The sequence below is a fragment of the Acomys minous genome (assembly GCF_964271855.1).
Source record: "Acomys minous genome assembly, chromosome: 8".
Lineage (NCBI taxonomy): Eukaryota > Metazoa > Chordata > Mammalia > Rodentia > Muridae > Acomys > Acomys minous.
The window spans coordinates 11,503,500-11,518,820 of record NC_140489.1 but is presented as its reverse complement, the minus strand read 5'-3'; the positions used below and the strand labels follow the sequence as shown (position 1 = coordinate 11,518,820).

The 15,321-nt window shown below is 54.3% G+C and overlaps 1 protein-coding gene and 1 long non-coding RNA gene across 3 annotated transcripts in view; one reads left to right on the top strand and one right to left on the bottom strand.

Moving 5' to 3' along the window:
- Positions 1 to 13,420, top strand: part of CYP46A1 (cytochrome P450 family 46 subfamily A member 1) — a 26,938-nt gene extending 13,518 nt beyond the window's left edge. For both annotated transcript variants that reach the window (XM_084793525.1, XM_084793526.1), the window contains 10 exons: positions 3,128 to 3,266; positions 3,835 to 3,945; positions 4,764 to 4,914; positions 5,098 to 5,160; positions 7,086 to 7,158; positions 9,121 to 9,205; positions 9,718 to 9,828; positions 11,656 to 11,744; positions 12,384 to 12,450; positions 12,685 to 13,420. In XM_084793525.1, the coding sequence (XP_084649651.1) occupies positions 3,128 to 3,266; positions 3,835 to 3,945; positions 4,764 to 4,914; positions 5,098 to 5,160; positions 7,086 to 7,158; positions 9,121 to 9,205; positions 9,718 to 9,828; positions 11,656 to 11,744; positions 12,384 to 12,450; positions 12,685 to 12,855 (1,060 nt within the window). In that variant the 3' untranslated portion in view covers positions 12,856 to 13,420. The remainder of the gene's footprint in view (positions 1 to 3,127; positions 3,267 to 3,834; positions 3,946 to 4,763; positions 4,915 to 5,097; positions 5,161 to 7,085; positions 7,159 to 9,120; positions 9,206 to 9,717; positions 9,829 to 11,655; positions 11,745 to 12,383; positions 12,451 to 12,684) is intronic.
- LOC311604040 lies at positions 3,954 to 15,321 on the bottom strand. Its single transcript, XR_014781362.1, has 4 exons — positions 15,099 to 15,321; positions 14,009 to 14,104; positions 4,200 to 4,300; positions 3,954 to 4,088 (listed from the first exon to the last, which is right to left on the bottom strand). It is a non-coding gene; the product is annotated as an uncharacterized lncRNA (long non-coding RNA).

The following is a 15,321-nucleotide window of genomic DNA, read 5'->3' as shown; positions in this document are numbered from 1 at the left end:
CTGCCTGCTTCTTCCTCCCAAGTGCCAGCTGGCTCTTTAGCCTGGGCTTGTAGTCTCCTTGTGATACAACCAAAAGGTTCTGGCCACAGGGTCAAAACATCAGGATTGGGGCTGTAGGATGGCTTAGCCAGTAGAGATGCTTGCCACCAAGCTTGATGACCTGAGTTCAGTTTCTAACCCATATGTTAGAAGGAGAGAACCAACTCCTTCAAGCTGCATCTTCTACAATAAATGTTAAAAACAAACAAACAAAACAACAACAACAGCAACAGCAAAACTGGAGGACAGTCTTCATGACTTCTCAAAGGTGAAGAGGACCTCAAGTCTGATTGCTATTTCATTACATTCTGTGCTGGGAAATGGCTTAGCAGGTAAATGCTTGCCATGAGTTTAGGCCCCTCAAGCTGGGTGGGCATGGACGTCCACCTGTGGTCTCAGTATCTGGGAGATGGAGGCAGGAAATCCTCAGAGCAAGCTGGCTGGCTAGACTAGGTCAAACAGTGAGCTCTGAATTCACCGAGAGACCCTGCATCCACACATAAGGTGGGGAGCAGTGGAAGAAGACAGCCCATGCCAACCTCAGGGCTCCACACACAATAGCACACGTGTGTGGGCACACCCACACACCCATATGATGTGCTCATATACTATGTGCACACCCTCAAATCCCCGAGCAAAAAAGTCCATCCTTCTGAGACACACAAGGCACAGAGTATGCCATCTTGGCCCTCTCAGGTGGCAGCCCAGTGCCTGACCTTCATTTGCATTTGTGGGAGCTCTCACTAGATAGCAAGGTGCCATAAGGTGCCACCTTAGAGATGACTATTTCATTGAAAACACCTATATTATCAAGCTGTAGGGAAGACACTTTGGATAACGCAAACATTAAGTCCTAACTCATCAATGAAGGAAAAACAGGAACTGCTAGTGGTGAAGTCTCCAGCCATTATCCACAGGATTTCACGGCACACTTTGAACAAAAACTGTGAAAGTACACCTCCACTCTACTTTGCTAGATTTTACTAAAAGAGCCTGGTCTTTTTTTTTCCTGGGAAAGACTAGAGTGTGGGGCCAGCAAGATGGCCCAGTGAGTAAAGGCACTTGCTGCCAAGCCTGGCAAGTTGAGTCTGATGCCTGGGATCCACTTGGTGGAATGAGAGAACCAATTCCCACAGGTTGTCCTCTGACTTCCAGGTGTGCACCCATGTGCATGTATGTGTGTTTAGTGTGTGTATACACACATACACATACACAATAAACAAACAAACAAATAAATGCTTAGAACAAAAGACCACAGGGCTGAGGCTGTACTGTATCCCTCTCTCTCCAACAGCCTTTTCTGCTTACAGTGGTGGCCAGGAAGTCAGTACTGGCCAGCCACACACTGCCCAAATAGCTCACCAGACTGTGATTGCTTTAAAACAAAACAAAACAAAACAAAACAAAACAACCTCCCCCCCCCCCCCAAACAACTACTCACTGCATCTCTGCAGAGCGTGTGAGCAGATGAAGAGAAACCCAGGCATTAGGAGTATGTCTTGGTGCTTGAGAGAGAGAGAGAGACTGTCCTAAGGACCATCTGGAAGCTGCCAGATGTCCAGGTACTAATGGGAGGAAGGACAGCGAGGACAGATGCGCAACAGCCTGCCGTGGGCTGCAGTGTTGCTCTTTGTAGGAGGATGCTGTTGCAGGCAGAAGTCAGCAGGGGGCGGAGTCCTTCCCTCAAAGGGGTGGATTTTTACCTCCCTAAGAGCAACAGTTGCTTCCAAGGTTTTGGGGCTAGGGAGAAGGGTGTGGAGAGGTGCTTGAGGGAAGGTTGGCTATAGGATAAGAGCCTTAGCTGGCCACAGCCAGGGGAGAGTCACAGCAAGCTGGTGAGGCCCCAGAACGATAAAGGACAGTGAATTGCCTGTCTTCCCCCCCCCCCAATTTAAAAAATGCTCTGTTTCTCTTTTACACTTTCTTGTTAATGTTTTAAAAGCCTCCTATTTGTAAAGAATTCCAAATTTCCAGATAAATTTCAAATTTACAAATATTGCCAGGTGCAGCAGTGCACACCTTTAATCGCAGCACTCCAGGAGGCAGAGGCAGTCAGATCTCTGAGTTCAAGGCCAGTCTGGTCTACAGAGGGAGTCTAGGACAGCCAGGACTACAAGAGAAACCCTTTCTCAAAAAACCAAACCAAACAAACAAAAACAAAAAAGAAGAAAAGAAAAAAAAGTAGGACAAAGAGGGGGCTGGAGAGATGGCTCAGTGGTTAAGAGCATTTGCTGTTCATACGGAGGACCTGGTTGCGTTCCAATGGACATGTCTGTATGTGGCACTCAAGTACCAGCACCCACATGGTGCCTCACCAGAATCCCTCTTCTGGTCTCCACTGGTACCAGGCACGTGTGTGGCACACTTACATACATGTGGACAAAACACTCGTACACATAAAATAAAAACACACAGATCTCTAGAGTAGAGCAAAAATTACCCATGTACCTTTTTCTCAGATTACAACCAAATGTTTTGATTATAAAACATCACTTTCTCTTGGTAAAAACTTGGAGGTGTGTAATGGAAAATGCGCTATTCTCCTACCCTTCCACGCACCTTTCTAAATGTGTGCCTGGGGGATGTCCCAGGGCAGAGGACACAGTGTCTTTGGGAGCTGAGTTGCAGATGGCACCTGGGGTCTCATTTCCACTAAGTGTGGAATTAGATAGAGCATTTCATTAGGCTTAGACACTGTGACTGTTCAGGAAGTGAAACGGGAAAACCAGAGGCTTCACGTGGTGACCTGGCACAGGAGGTGAGGAGAGCAGACAGTGCAAACAGAGGGGCAGGAGCAAGAGTCAGGGCAGCTGTCTCTAGGACTGTTTGGGACCCCAGAATTTCCACATTATCATGTCCCTTTGAAGTCAGAATGGAGGTATCACAGTGGCAGAGGACTTAGGACACCATTAAGACTGGGGTGGGTGGGGGCAGAGGGACAGTGTTCACTCAGGGCTAGGTTCAGTTGCTCTGACCCCAGTCTCAATATGGGGGTTGGTTTGGGAGGCTGACAGGATCCACGTGCCTCACTGAGGCTGAATGAGGGGGCTGGGTGGCCAACCAGTAGACGCCTGTACTGCTTTCCCAGTTCCTTGGTTAGCCTGATGGAGACGTTCAATGAGAAAGCAGAGCAGCTGGTGGAAATTCTAGAAGCCAAGGCTGACGGGCAGACACCGGTGTCCATGCAGGACATGCTGACCTGTGCCACCATCGACATCCTGGCCAAGGTGACAGGTGGCATTAGCTGGCGGGGGATGGGGTGGGGAGGCCCGGGCCCAGGGGTTGAGAGTTCCCATCTCTCTTCTGCCTTCTGTAGCTCAGCCGCTGCATACTCTGCGTAGTTTCCATATGTTTTATCTCCTTGGTTATTAAAAGTGACCCCAGTGAAACTGGGGTTCTGACTCTGTATACAGACGTGAACCCACAGAGGTAGACTGGCTTCAGCTGGTCAAGGTGGATGTTCTCTGAGGCTTGCCAGTCTCCTGCGCCCCTGTGGGGTATGGCTGGTCTGGTCACAGGAGCAGCCAGTGAGTCATGAACAGTGCACTGGGGTGTGAGTGTGCATGTCCCCCCATCCCAGGAAGGCTGCAGCTCAGGGACAAGCAGTGCTGGGCCAGGGAGGAGGCAAAAGCTCTGTCTACTTGAGCCTCAGGACTTCCCATGGGGTTGGACTCTCCGTGGGTCACCATCAGGCGTGGGTGACACAGAGCAAGGCCCAGGTCCCTAGCTGCATGTGCCAGGTTCTGTGCTGTCCCCTGAATCTCTAGGTTTGACCTCAGCCTTCTCTCCCCATAGGCAGCCTTTGGGATGGAGACCAGTATGCTGCTGGGCGCCCAGAAGCCCCTGTCCCGGGCAGTGAAGGTCATGCTGGAGGGTATCAGCGCGTCCCGGAACACCCTGGCGAAGGTACTGCTTGTTCCTCCCCGGTGCCTGCACTGCAGTTGTTACCTCCGCATGTGCCGAAGCCCCTCCCTCAGTGACCTTTGCAGAATGGGTTTTGTGTGCCAGTCCTGAACGACTTCCGCCGAACCTACATTTGCATGCTTTACCTAAAAGCGGAAGGACAAAAGAGAGCGGCTTCGTGTAAGTCAGGAGTTAATTTTTCTCTTGTGTTAACCGATCCCCAAAGCAGGCATTCTAGGGTGCTATGATGACCTCACCATGTCAGACGTCCCTGGAGTCTTCTGTCTTTGTCTTCCACTGTCCTCAGCACATCACCTCATTGTCATAAGATGGCTGTTGTAGCTCCAGCTATCACTTCCTTATTCCAGACATGAAGAAGAAGAAAGGGGAAAGGTGATTCCTGAGCCAACCTCCAGGTTCCCTTCCGCTCCTGGGGGCCTTCAGTCTCTGAGCTTGCAGCCCCCAACGCCACCCCATCTTTACAGCCATTGGTTCTACTTCACTTCCCTCTGGCCCCCGACTTCTCCTTCCCAAACGCAGCCCTAACTGTCTCCCTCCTTTAGGGGCCCTTTCTTCCCGGTGCTGCATGGAGGTGCAAGGGCCTCTCTTCCCATCATTTCCAGGGATTTGGTGCAGGAGGGGGAAGCTCATGCTTGGACTCAGTCTGCCTTCTTGTTCTGGTCTGCCTGGCTGCTTGATCTTTTCTAGAAATTTCTCACGTTCTCCCCCAGCACGCTGCTGTATGGATTTCCGGGCGGGGGCTGGGGAGGGAACTGGGGACCTTCGGGGGCCGCCTTGAGCGGGGGCTCTCCTTCCTTCAGTTCATGCCAGGGAAGAGAAAGCAGCTGCGGGAGATCCGGGATAGCATCCGCCTGCTGCGCCAGCTGGGAAAGGACTGGGTGCAGCGTCGCCGTGAGGCCCTGAAGAGGGGTGAAGCCGCGCCTGCCGATGTCCTCACGCAGATCCTCAAAGGTGCGGGGCGAGGTGGGGCACCCAGGAGCAGGGCTGGGCGGGCGGGCTTGGGGTGCTCCCATCCAGCCACCCAATGCTTCTCACCGTTGGCTCTGCCTCTGGCTTCAGAGAAAATGATGCTCCATGAGCCGGGGGCCTGGGAGCCAGGGCTGCCATGGGTCTGAGCGTGTCCTTGCCTTTCAGCTGAAGAGGGCGCTCAGGACGACGAAGTGCTGCTCGACAACTTTGTTACCTTCTTCATTGCCGGTGCGTAGCTTGTGGTGTGGTCCGCCCAGGCATTGCTCCGGGTACCTGAACCCTGACGTAGCTCCCCACGGGTCCCAGGGAAAGGGATCCCCGTTTCCTTGCTGTCCTTGTGACCTAGCTCGTGGTTGGGATGTTTGAGAAGCTGCCTTCTTTGTCTCAGGAGAGCCGGGCTGTAAATTTCGGCCTTCCCCATTTCAGCTTTGTTCAGATTTATTAGCTTGGCTTGTGTGCCAAGAGCATCCATTCGTTTGCTCATATCCTGAGTTTTGTTGCTCACCCAGAGGGCCTCTCCTCACCTCTAGCAATCTGGCAGGCACTTCCTCTTCAGGGACACCCTCTGCGATTGCCCACTGAGCACATTAGGCCCAAGTAGAAGCCATCCTCATGCCCAGAGACTTCCTTCTGCTTGCTCCTCCTGATGGGAGGCTGTAGTTAGCCGACTTGATTGGTGAGGGCTGTCTCCCCCGTCATAAGGATTACCGTCCCTACAGTAGTGAGGCCGCATGGTATGGACCCTCCCACAGCCCTTTGCAGTGGGGACCCACACAGATGAGACAAGATGAAGGAATGCTGGGTGCTGGCAGGGCCCAGGTGAGCAGTGGAGGAACAAGTCATGGTCTCGAAGCAGAAGTGGACAGGGGTGGACACATGGATGCGATGTGGCCAGGTGGGCAGAAGCCTATACAGAGGCCATGTCAGAGCTGGGCTACAGGGCACCGTCCCCACACAGGGTCAAAAGCATCTCTGAGGACTGGGGGATAGCTCAGTTGGTAAACCACTTGCTGTGCAAGCCGAGGAGCTGAGTGGGAGCTACAGCATCCACATCAAAAGGCTGGTACTCACCTGGCATCCCTGTGCAGGGAGTGGAGACAGGAGAGCTCTGGGGCTTGCTGGCCAGCCAGCCTCCCTCACCTAATCAGTGAGAGGCCCTGACTCAAAACACAAGGTGGATGGCTCCCAAGGAATGACACATGAGGTCATTCCTCTGGGCTGTGTGGACATGGACACACACATGCATGTGTGCCCCCTTGCACCCCAATGAGCGCATATTCTCCCACATTCACACAAAAAAGAAAAGTGGAAATAAGCCCGCCTCTGAACGGACCCAGGTCCAGTGTGGAACTCCTGGAGAGCCTGAGCCAGCTGGGACTGCTAGTGTCCCTATGCTCCTACCTTAGTCTCCCAGCGAGGACTGGGCAATCCTTCCCGTCCTCACAGCTCAGGTAGCCTAGGGCCACCTTGGCCACTCCTCAGCTGTCCTGGCTGAGAGACTCCAGGAGCAGGTGGCCTCACCTACCTGTGCCTGGCTGGTCACTGGAGGCTACCCTCTGAGCCAGCTGCCTGTCTCAAGTGCATTCATGTGACTGCCGCTCTCTCCAGTCAAGTCACCCTGGAAGGGTTTGACCTCAGATTTCCTGAGAGGCTCTCTGGCCTTCTGTCAGTCCCTGTGACTGGAGGGGCACCTTCCTTCCTGGACCTCAGGAAGGCTTTGGGTGGGCACACAGAAGCCGGAGGCAGGGTGGGGCCTTCCTAGCTCTTCCTAGCTTCAGCTTTTTTGAGACAGGGTCTCTGTGTAGACCAGGCTGACCTCAAACTCAGAGAGTTCCACCTCATCTCTGCTTCCTAAGTTCTGGGATTAAAAGTGTACACTACCACATGTGGCTCTTTGACTTTCTTTTCTGTGAAAGTAGGGGGGGCAGCTGTGTGGAGGATGGAAGGAGTGTCTTTCTGGGCATTTAAGGAGAGGCTTGGGCAGGCGTGCTCACCCACTGGCTAGCAAAGACAGACCGTCTCCTTCAGACCTCAGGCTTGGGGGGAGGGAAGAACCAGGATCGCAGGGCAGCGCAGGGCAGGGCGTGGGCAGGGCGTGGGCAGGGCGTGGGCAGCCCCTGCCGCTCTACCCAGAGGTCTCCTTCCTCTTTCAGGTCATGAGACTTCTGCCAACCACCTGGCGTTCACAGTGATGGAGCTGTCTCGGCAGCCAGAGATCGTGGCGAGGTATGACGGCTGCCCTGGGGACTGGCAAAGGGCTTTTCTGATGTCTTTCTAAGAGCTCCCTGTCCCCACCCGCCATGGCTGGAACCCTCCAATGGACCCTGTTTCCTTTTACTCCAGAGCCTTTGTGCTTGTTTCCTGGCCTAGAGGCCCTGCTCTCTGCTTTTCTCCTGGAGAACATATTGTCACTCCTCCAGAAAAGCCACCTGGGGTCCTTGACGTAGCCATTGCTCTATCCCTCCATGGTATCCCATCCCCCACTGCCCTAGCTAGCAATGTTTCCTGCAGGTATTATTGGCCCGAGTCTTTGTTTGCTAAGAGACCAGCAAGAACTGTGGTCCCTTTCCTCCTACTGTGCACAGAGCATCCCATCCCAATCGTGGCTGACCACCACCATGACCAAGGAGGGGCATGGTACCTAAGCTGCACAGATCCTAGCTGGCTTCCTTTGCTGGGCACCCTCGGGAGTGTCAGACAGCAGACAGAGCCAAGCTCAGAGCCTCTGGCCATGGGAGGAGCCGTAGGAACTCTTGGGAAGTGGATCAAGCCTGTTATAAGCGTTGATGGCCACCAGTCTAAAGGGTAGAAGTGAGACGGCCTGAGAGTATAAAATAGCCAACTGGGGAGCTGGAGAGCTGGCTTAGTGGTTAAGAGCACTGGCTGCTCTTCCAGAGGACCCAGGTTTGATTTCCAGCGCCCAGGTGGTGGCTCACAACCATTGGTAGGTTTAACTCCGGGGTGTCCAGTGCCTTCTCCTGGCCTCCATAGGCATGGCATGAGTGTGGCACACAGACATACGTGCAGGCATAATGCTGATACACTCAAAATTTTTAAAAAAGCTTATTGGATTTTAAATAAATATATATGTGTTAATGTGTGTGTATATAGATATGTTAGGAATATGCACTTTGTGGCAGGTTGGGGGTGTTGCTCAGTGGCAGAACACTTGCCTAGCATGTACAAGGCCCAGGCTCCATCCCAGACCCTGGGAAAATAGGTCACTTTGAACTATTTTTAAGCCCAAAGTCCAAGAACACTAAATGCGTTGACACTGTGGTGCAAGCCTTTCTACCACCTGACCCCAGGGCCTTTCTATCTCCCCAACTGAAAGCAGTACCCCTTTAAACAGTTGTGCTCTCCCAGCCTGCAGTGTACTGACCTATGTAGGTGCCTGGTGAGAGCTGAGTCACTGTGGGTGTCTGTGTCAGGTCATGCTAACTCAGGGTAGAGTCCTCAAGGCTCATGATCGCCGGTGCCCAGGTCAGAACCATCTTCCTTGCTTTTGAAAGTCTAGATCTGGCTCCATCATGGGGCTGGTGGGACCTCGGCTTCTCTGGACACAGTGACATTCGGGCAGCTTCTGCCCTTTGTCTGCTGCTCACTAGTTACCTGAGGTGGAATCACCAGGCAGTAATTCTAATTTTGACTCTGTGGGAGCTACCACCCTACTTTCCACAGCGGCCACACAGCTTTCTGTCCTCACCCATGGCACACCCGTAGCCCAGCTCCTCCGTGGCTCCACATGACTTGTTATGCTCTGGTCTTTATGTTTTATTTACTCTTTCTTCACTGCCATCCTGGTGGGTGTGAAGTGATCCACGTTAAGGCTGTAGCCTCCTTGGACCATTCTTGCCGATGGTTCTGGCTGTAGCTTCTGTCAGTCCACAGTGCTGGGCATTGTCTTAAAGGCTCCATGAGGCGTGTGTGTATGTGTGTGTGTGTGTGTTTTTAAGGTTGCATCTGAGCAACAAACAGTAGTGATGGGTATTTTAAGGTTCTGAGAACACGGTTCCTATTTGCTGCAGATGTGGCCTGGCTGGGATGCAGCTGCCTTTTCCCAAGGGGCAGGCAGCGTGTGCTCATGGGGAGCCCGTGCCTCACTTTTCTGTCTCCCTTCCACCTGTCTTAAAGGGCTGCAGGTGTAAGTTTCTCTCTAGAGGTGAACTTCTCTGTTTTACCTGGCAGGCTGCAGGCTGAGGTGGATGAGGTTGTCGGTTCCAAGAGGCACCTGGACTACGAGGATCTGGGGAGACTGCAGTACCTGTCCCAGGTGTGCGGTGTGGGTGAGACACCTCTGGGCAGATGTGGCGAGGCAGGTCTTGATGCCTAGCTGGGTCTGCTTGGAGACTAAGCTCCCCTGGACTCAACAGGAGGACAGAGATATCCTCCTACCCCCAAGGATGCAGCCAGGGTTGGAAAGTGGCCCTTTAACAAATGGGGCTAAATTGTACCTCAGGCAAAGTCTGGTTCTAAAGCTTTTCACCTGGCAACTGGCTCAGCAGGCCCCTCCCACCCAGCCAGGCATACCATCCTCTGGGAGGAGAAGGGCCCTGCCTTCTGGTCCCAATGTTGCCCCTGTATCCTGGACAGTGCTCTTCTTTAGACATCATCACCTTCTCCTTTGGTCACATGAGGGGCTGGATTCCTGGTGATGTCCCAGGAATCTGGGCCATCCCGGGAAAGGGTGTGTGTGTAGTGGGAATGGGACAGGGACAGAGCACACTGCTGCTAGCCTTGGGGTCTCTTGGCTTCCCACATCACCTTCTTGCATGTCTTCTGCAGGTCCTCAAAGAGTCTCTGAGGCTATACCCACCAGCATGGGGCACCTTTCGCCTGCTGGAGGAGGAGACCTTGATTGATGGGATCAGAGTTCCCGGCAACACTCCTCTCCTGGTGCGTGGGGCCCTCAGGTGGGCTGGCCTGTTTGTTCCTAGGGTGGCCAATCTGGGACTGTCCCTGAGGTCAGACACTCAATGTCCTGGCTGGCCTGTCAGGTCCCTCTCCTCCCCTTTACATGTTCAGCCAATGACTCCAGCTGACAGGTCTAGAAAGGAAATGTTCCACACACAGCTGCATCCACCAAGGCTTAGTCACTGTCCTGGGCTCCAGAGCTGCCAGGAGGGAGATATGGGGTGCTACCCCGTCACAGTGTGTGTGTGTGTGTGTGTGTGTGTGTGTGTGTGTGTGTGTGTGTGTCTTTGTGTGCATTCAAGTGTGCCTGTGGGAGTATAAACGTGTGAGGAAGCACATGTGTGGGATATATGCAAGCATGTGGTGCTCATGAACGTGGGAACCTGAGGTCACTGTGGAGACTCACCCTCAGTCCCTTTTCCCCATACTCACTGTGTAGTCTCTCAAGCAATCCCAAGTGCAAATATGACTAGTCTCTCCGGCCAACTTTGGGGAGTTTGCCTCTGTCTTCTGAGGCTGGAGGTGCAGCAGGGCAGCCGTACTCACCTGACATTTTAAGTGGGCTTTGGGGGGCTCTGAACTCTGCTCTTCGTGTTTCAGTAACAAGCGCTTTGATGCTCCCTGACCCCCACACGTTTTCTTAACTCCTACAGCCAGACCTCCCACTGCCATCCTCTCTCTTCTGCCCTCGACCCATTGCATCTAGCTGGAATGTATGCAGGTCTGTTGTGTATGGTCCGCTCGCTCGCTCGCTCGCTCACTCACTCACTCACTCACTCACTCACTCACTCACTCACTCATCCCCTCCCCCATCTCTGCATGTCACTCGCTCACCTCCAGGATTAATCGTTGTCCTCAACTCAGCACTTCCCACTGCCTTGCCTCTGTCTGTGGATGTGGGTGGAGCCGAGTGGGCATGCCCTACTCAGTGCCCACGAGGCCGTCTCTGCCAGGCCTAACAGAAGCAACCACAGCCACAGCGGGGCTGTCAAGGAACAGTAAAGAAATGAGTAGCCAGGCAGGCTGGGGGTGCACACAAGGCTTTGATGCATAGAGGAAGCTCCACCCAAGCTCTCTGCTCACCCTGCCTCAGGTTCCTGTGAGCCTGGCTCCTCCATGTATGGTAGGTGGTGATGGGCACCAACGTCAGTCTGTTCACGTGCGTGAAGTAACGCTCAGCAAACACCCCTGGTTCACAGTCGATCCCCTGACTCCACCACGCCCAGCTTCCCACACACAACTTAGCTCCAGGCTGCTGTTCTCACAGTGAAGTGAAGAGAGCAGGCCCAGCGCGGCCAGTGCCCACAGCTCAGTTAGGGCCACACTGCTTTTCCAGGGAAGACCCAGGGCGTAGAAGGTGTACCAGCTCCCTCGGGAGTACCCTGGGTTCAGGTGAAGGTGGTGGGGCTATGGCTTCCTCATCTTCTGTCCTGAAAGCTGAAGTGAGACTGAGGGGAAGGAGGGGCCAGGAGGAAGGTGCCTCTCAGTACCAGGCCTCACCTCACAGTCTGTGGCCACTTAGTTGCTGGGCAACTTCAGGTAAGCCTCTGAGCCTTGGTATCTCATCTGCAATACAGGGGTCACTGTGGCTGCCAGAGGGCTGGTCTAACACACCCTGAAGGTCATGGGTATATCACAGAGTCCCCTCTCTTCCTCTTTGAGGTTCTGGGGGTGGGGTAGTAGAATGTCACACCTAACTAAATAAGTGGAAAGGAGCAGTGTTCCAGGTCACCCCTGTGGGGGGCAATGGGTTGGGAAGTGCAAGGGAATGGCCTGGGAACCAGAGACACCAGCTCCTTTGCCCGGCAGTTCAGCACCTATGTCATGGGGCGGATGGACACCCACTTTGAAGACCCACTGACTTTCAACCCTGACCGATTCAGCCCTGGCGCACCCAAGTAAGTCCCTTGCTGAGCTGCCGTGATGGGGCACCAGGGAGGTTTCTGGACTAAGCTACCTGCACCCACAGGACCCATTCCTCTAGAGCCCCAGGAGGGGCTGTGGGGGACATCACAGCTCAGAGATGTTGGTCACATGCTGTCTTGAGTTTCTTTTCTGTGGCTGTGATAAATGTGTGGAGAAACTGACTTACTGAGGAAAGGCTTTAGGTTGGCTCTCAGTTTGAGGATGCAGTCCATGCAGTTTACGGGAAGTCACAGAGGCAGGATCTTGAGGCAGCTAGCATGTGGCTTCTTTAGTAAAGAAGCGGAGAGGATAGGGCATGTTTATGCCAGTGCTTACCTCACTCTCTCCATCTTAGATGGTCCAGGGTGCCCTGCCCAGAGAACGGGGCCACACACTGGGCAGTCTTCCCATTCCCACCCAATTAATGCAATCAAGGTAATGATCCACAGGCAAGCCTCCTCCCATCTCTAGGTTCTGCCAAGTCAGTGATTAACAGTAGCCACCATACCTGCCCAAGGGCTGGAGCTCAGCAGTTGGCTGAGGATGGCTCTGCCCCTGGGCCCAACCTGGTCATAGGAGGGGACAGTGGCGTGGACACCTTGTACTGACCCTGAAGGGCCTCTCTCCTGCAGGCCACGGTTCACCTACTTTCCCTTCTCCCTGGGCCACCGCTCCTGCATCGGGCAGCAGTTTGCTCAGGTAGGAGGTACAGGGCTTGTGAAATGACTACAGGGTTGGGGGCATGTTGGGGGCGCCGGGGGTGAGGCTGAGCATGCCTGACAGGAGAACCAGGAAGGAGAGTCTATGCGTTTCTGCTTTTCCACTGCCTCTCTCTCCCACTCCGTGCCCTTCCTTTCCGCTGTTCCTCATCGTGTCTTCACTGCTTCCCTCATTCATTCCCTCCCCTCCTTCCTTCATGTTCTGCTCCCACAGATGGAGGTGAAGGTCGTTATGGCCAAGCTGCTGCAGAGGATTGAGTTCCGGCTGGTGCCTGGGCAGCGCTTTGGGCTGCAAGAGCAGGCTACACTCAAGCCACTGGACCCAGTGCTGTGCACGCTGAGGCCCCGGGGCTGGCAGCCTGCACCCCCACCCCCACCCTGCTGAGCCCTGGGTAGGGTCAGACTCCTTGGACCAGGGCCTCATGGCCCCCGTTGCTGCCCATGGCCACCCACCGGTGCCCCGACCCTTTTTCTGCCACCTTCCATGATGGCTCCTGGTGGGCCCTATACCCTTGCCTGCTTCACGCCCTCAGTGCTTCCTGTCACCACTGGCTTTTCAGCCCTCTGGTGGGCCCTGCCTGACTCCCAGCCACCACCACCACCACCACTGTCTCTCCCGAACCTCTGAACTTCTGCACTGGCTATACCCTCGAAAGAGACACCCTAACTCTTGCTCACTCCCTAAAATTTTCAAGTGACACATTCCCCCAGGAAGCCGTCCTTGTTACCCACGGCCGGGCCAGGGTCCCTTCTCTGTGCTCCCTCGGTCACTTGTGCTACCTCTAACACACTGACCACACTGTATTGTGAATGTCTGCTCATGTGACCAGCTGCCCTGCCAGGCTGTGAGTGCCACAGGGCAGGGTCTGTGTGCACTTCACCTCTGAGGTCCTTGTTGCTAACTAGGGTCTGGACCAGAGTCGATGCCCAATAAATGTGTGTTGACTGCATGAATGAATGGCCGCCCAGGCCAGGATGCTCTCCTTTCTTCTGGGTGCAGGGTGGATGATGAGGGTGATCCCTGGGGGAGCTGTCTGCTTACAGAGGGTTCTAGAGAGGCCCAGACAATACCACTGTTCAAGAAGCCTGCCTGTTACCAGAAGAAGAGCCCTGCTTTAGCAGGATTCATGTGCTGTGTGTAGAGTCTCTGCAGCAAGGTGCTGAGTGGCTCTGAGATTACAGGAGGCTTTGAGAAGTGTGTGTGTGTGTGTGTGTGTGTGTGTGTGTGTGTGTGTGTGTGTGTGTGTGTGTGTGTGTGTTGGCTCTCAAGCAGTTGTGTAAAGGTTGTGCTTAAACTGGACACCCATATCTGCCTCAAACCTGCCAACACCCGTGGGCACCATGTTGCACCTACTAAGTCTAGCTAGAGGAGGCTCTTGGCAGCCTTGGGTCTTGGGTCAGACTTCAAGGTTGATGAAACCCTTCCTTTATAGGCTGCCTGGCAGGCCATGTGCTCTGGGCCAGTCTCAGGGAGGAGGGGGTGGTCTCAGCTCCTCCTTTGTCACTGGGAGCCTGTGTCAGAGACAAACTGCCCTTACCTCAGCAAGGCCCCTTCTCCACACGAGAGGAGGTGTAAACCTGTGACGATCTTCAATAGCCGTTGTGTCCCTTGGTCCTGAGCAGTCTTGGGTTTCCTAAGGAACAGATGAAGAAGCCAATGCTTACAGAGGAGGTGATTTGCTCTGTACAGCCAGGACCTGGGTTCCTGGCCTGTCCCTGCCCCAGCCCAGGTTGTCTTATACAAGTACTTTGATTTCAGCTTCTGCACAGGGGCTTGGGGACACCTCTGGAGCTGCAGGCCTGGCTCCAGTCCAACTCCTGCCACTCTCTCCAGCTTGGCTTATGTTTTACAGGCAAAACCAGCCCTGACTGGTCACTCCCCCTACCAGCCCTGCCCTGCTTTTGCCCTACTACAACCATCCCTCCACCCCTGCCTGGAGCACGTCTGAAGCTCACCTGCCACTTTCGAGCCCCATGCCAGTCCCAGAGTTCTGCCGTGGCTGGGCCTGACCTCCACAGGACAGCACTGTGTCTCCGTACTGTAAGGGCACAGCCCGACCTTATCTGGAGGATTAGTTGCTTCCAGAAGTGTCAAATTGCACACACAAGTCAGCGTCCTCAGACTTGGGCTGGTAATTGCCCCAAATCCTCCCAGGGGACAGGAACTGGGGATGTCAAAGTTCTTATGGAATTAGGATGCACTCATGGCCCCTCCCACCTGGCGGCCTGTCACCCAGGCCTGAGTTAGATCTCTGTCCTGGGACCTAAAGGACAGAGAGACAGAAGGCAGGAAGGGTCCTCCCGAGACCTCCAGAACCACTCCCTACCACACAGTGGGCCTTCTGTGAGGGGTAGGGCTCTCAGTCCAGCAGAGGTCAAATCCTGACCCCACCTGTCACTGGCTTTGGAGCTTGCACAACGGTCTCCTCACCCAAAAGGCAGGGACAGACAAGAGGACTCACTTCTTGGGGCTGGTGGAGCAGCTAGGCGTGGTCACGCATGGGGTGAAGCTCGCCACAGAGCCTTGGAATCCCTTCCTGTTGCCCATTATTAACATCTATATCGCTTGCAGTCCCCAGACAAGCCACATGGGGCCACCCTGGAGCAGCTCTGGAATGGCCTACTCACTCACTCACTACGACAGGGGTGCTCTGTGCTTTCCTCACCCTGCTGGGAGCCTAGGGTTGGGAGGTGCCGGTTCAGTCTCCTGCTGGCCAACAACCTGGCCCTCAGTTTTCAATAGCTTTCTTAGAGATGGACCTGCACTGTGGGCTGCTAGGGAGGGGAAAACCTGACGCCGAGAGCCAGCTGGAACTCTCAGACCACAGATGGGAGTCATTGGCCAGAGATG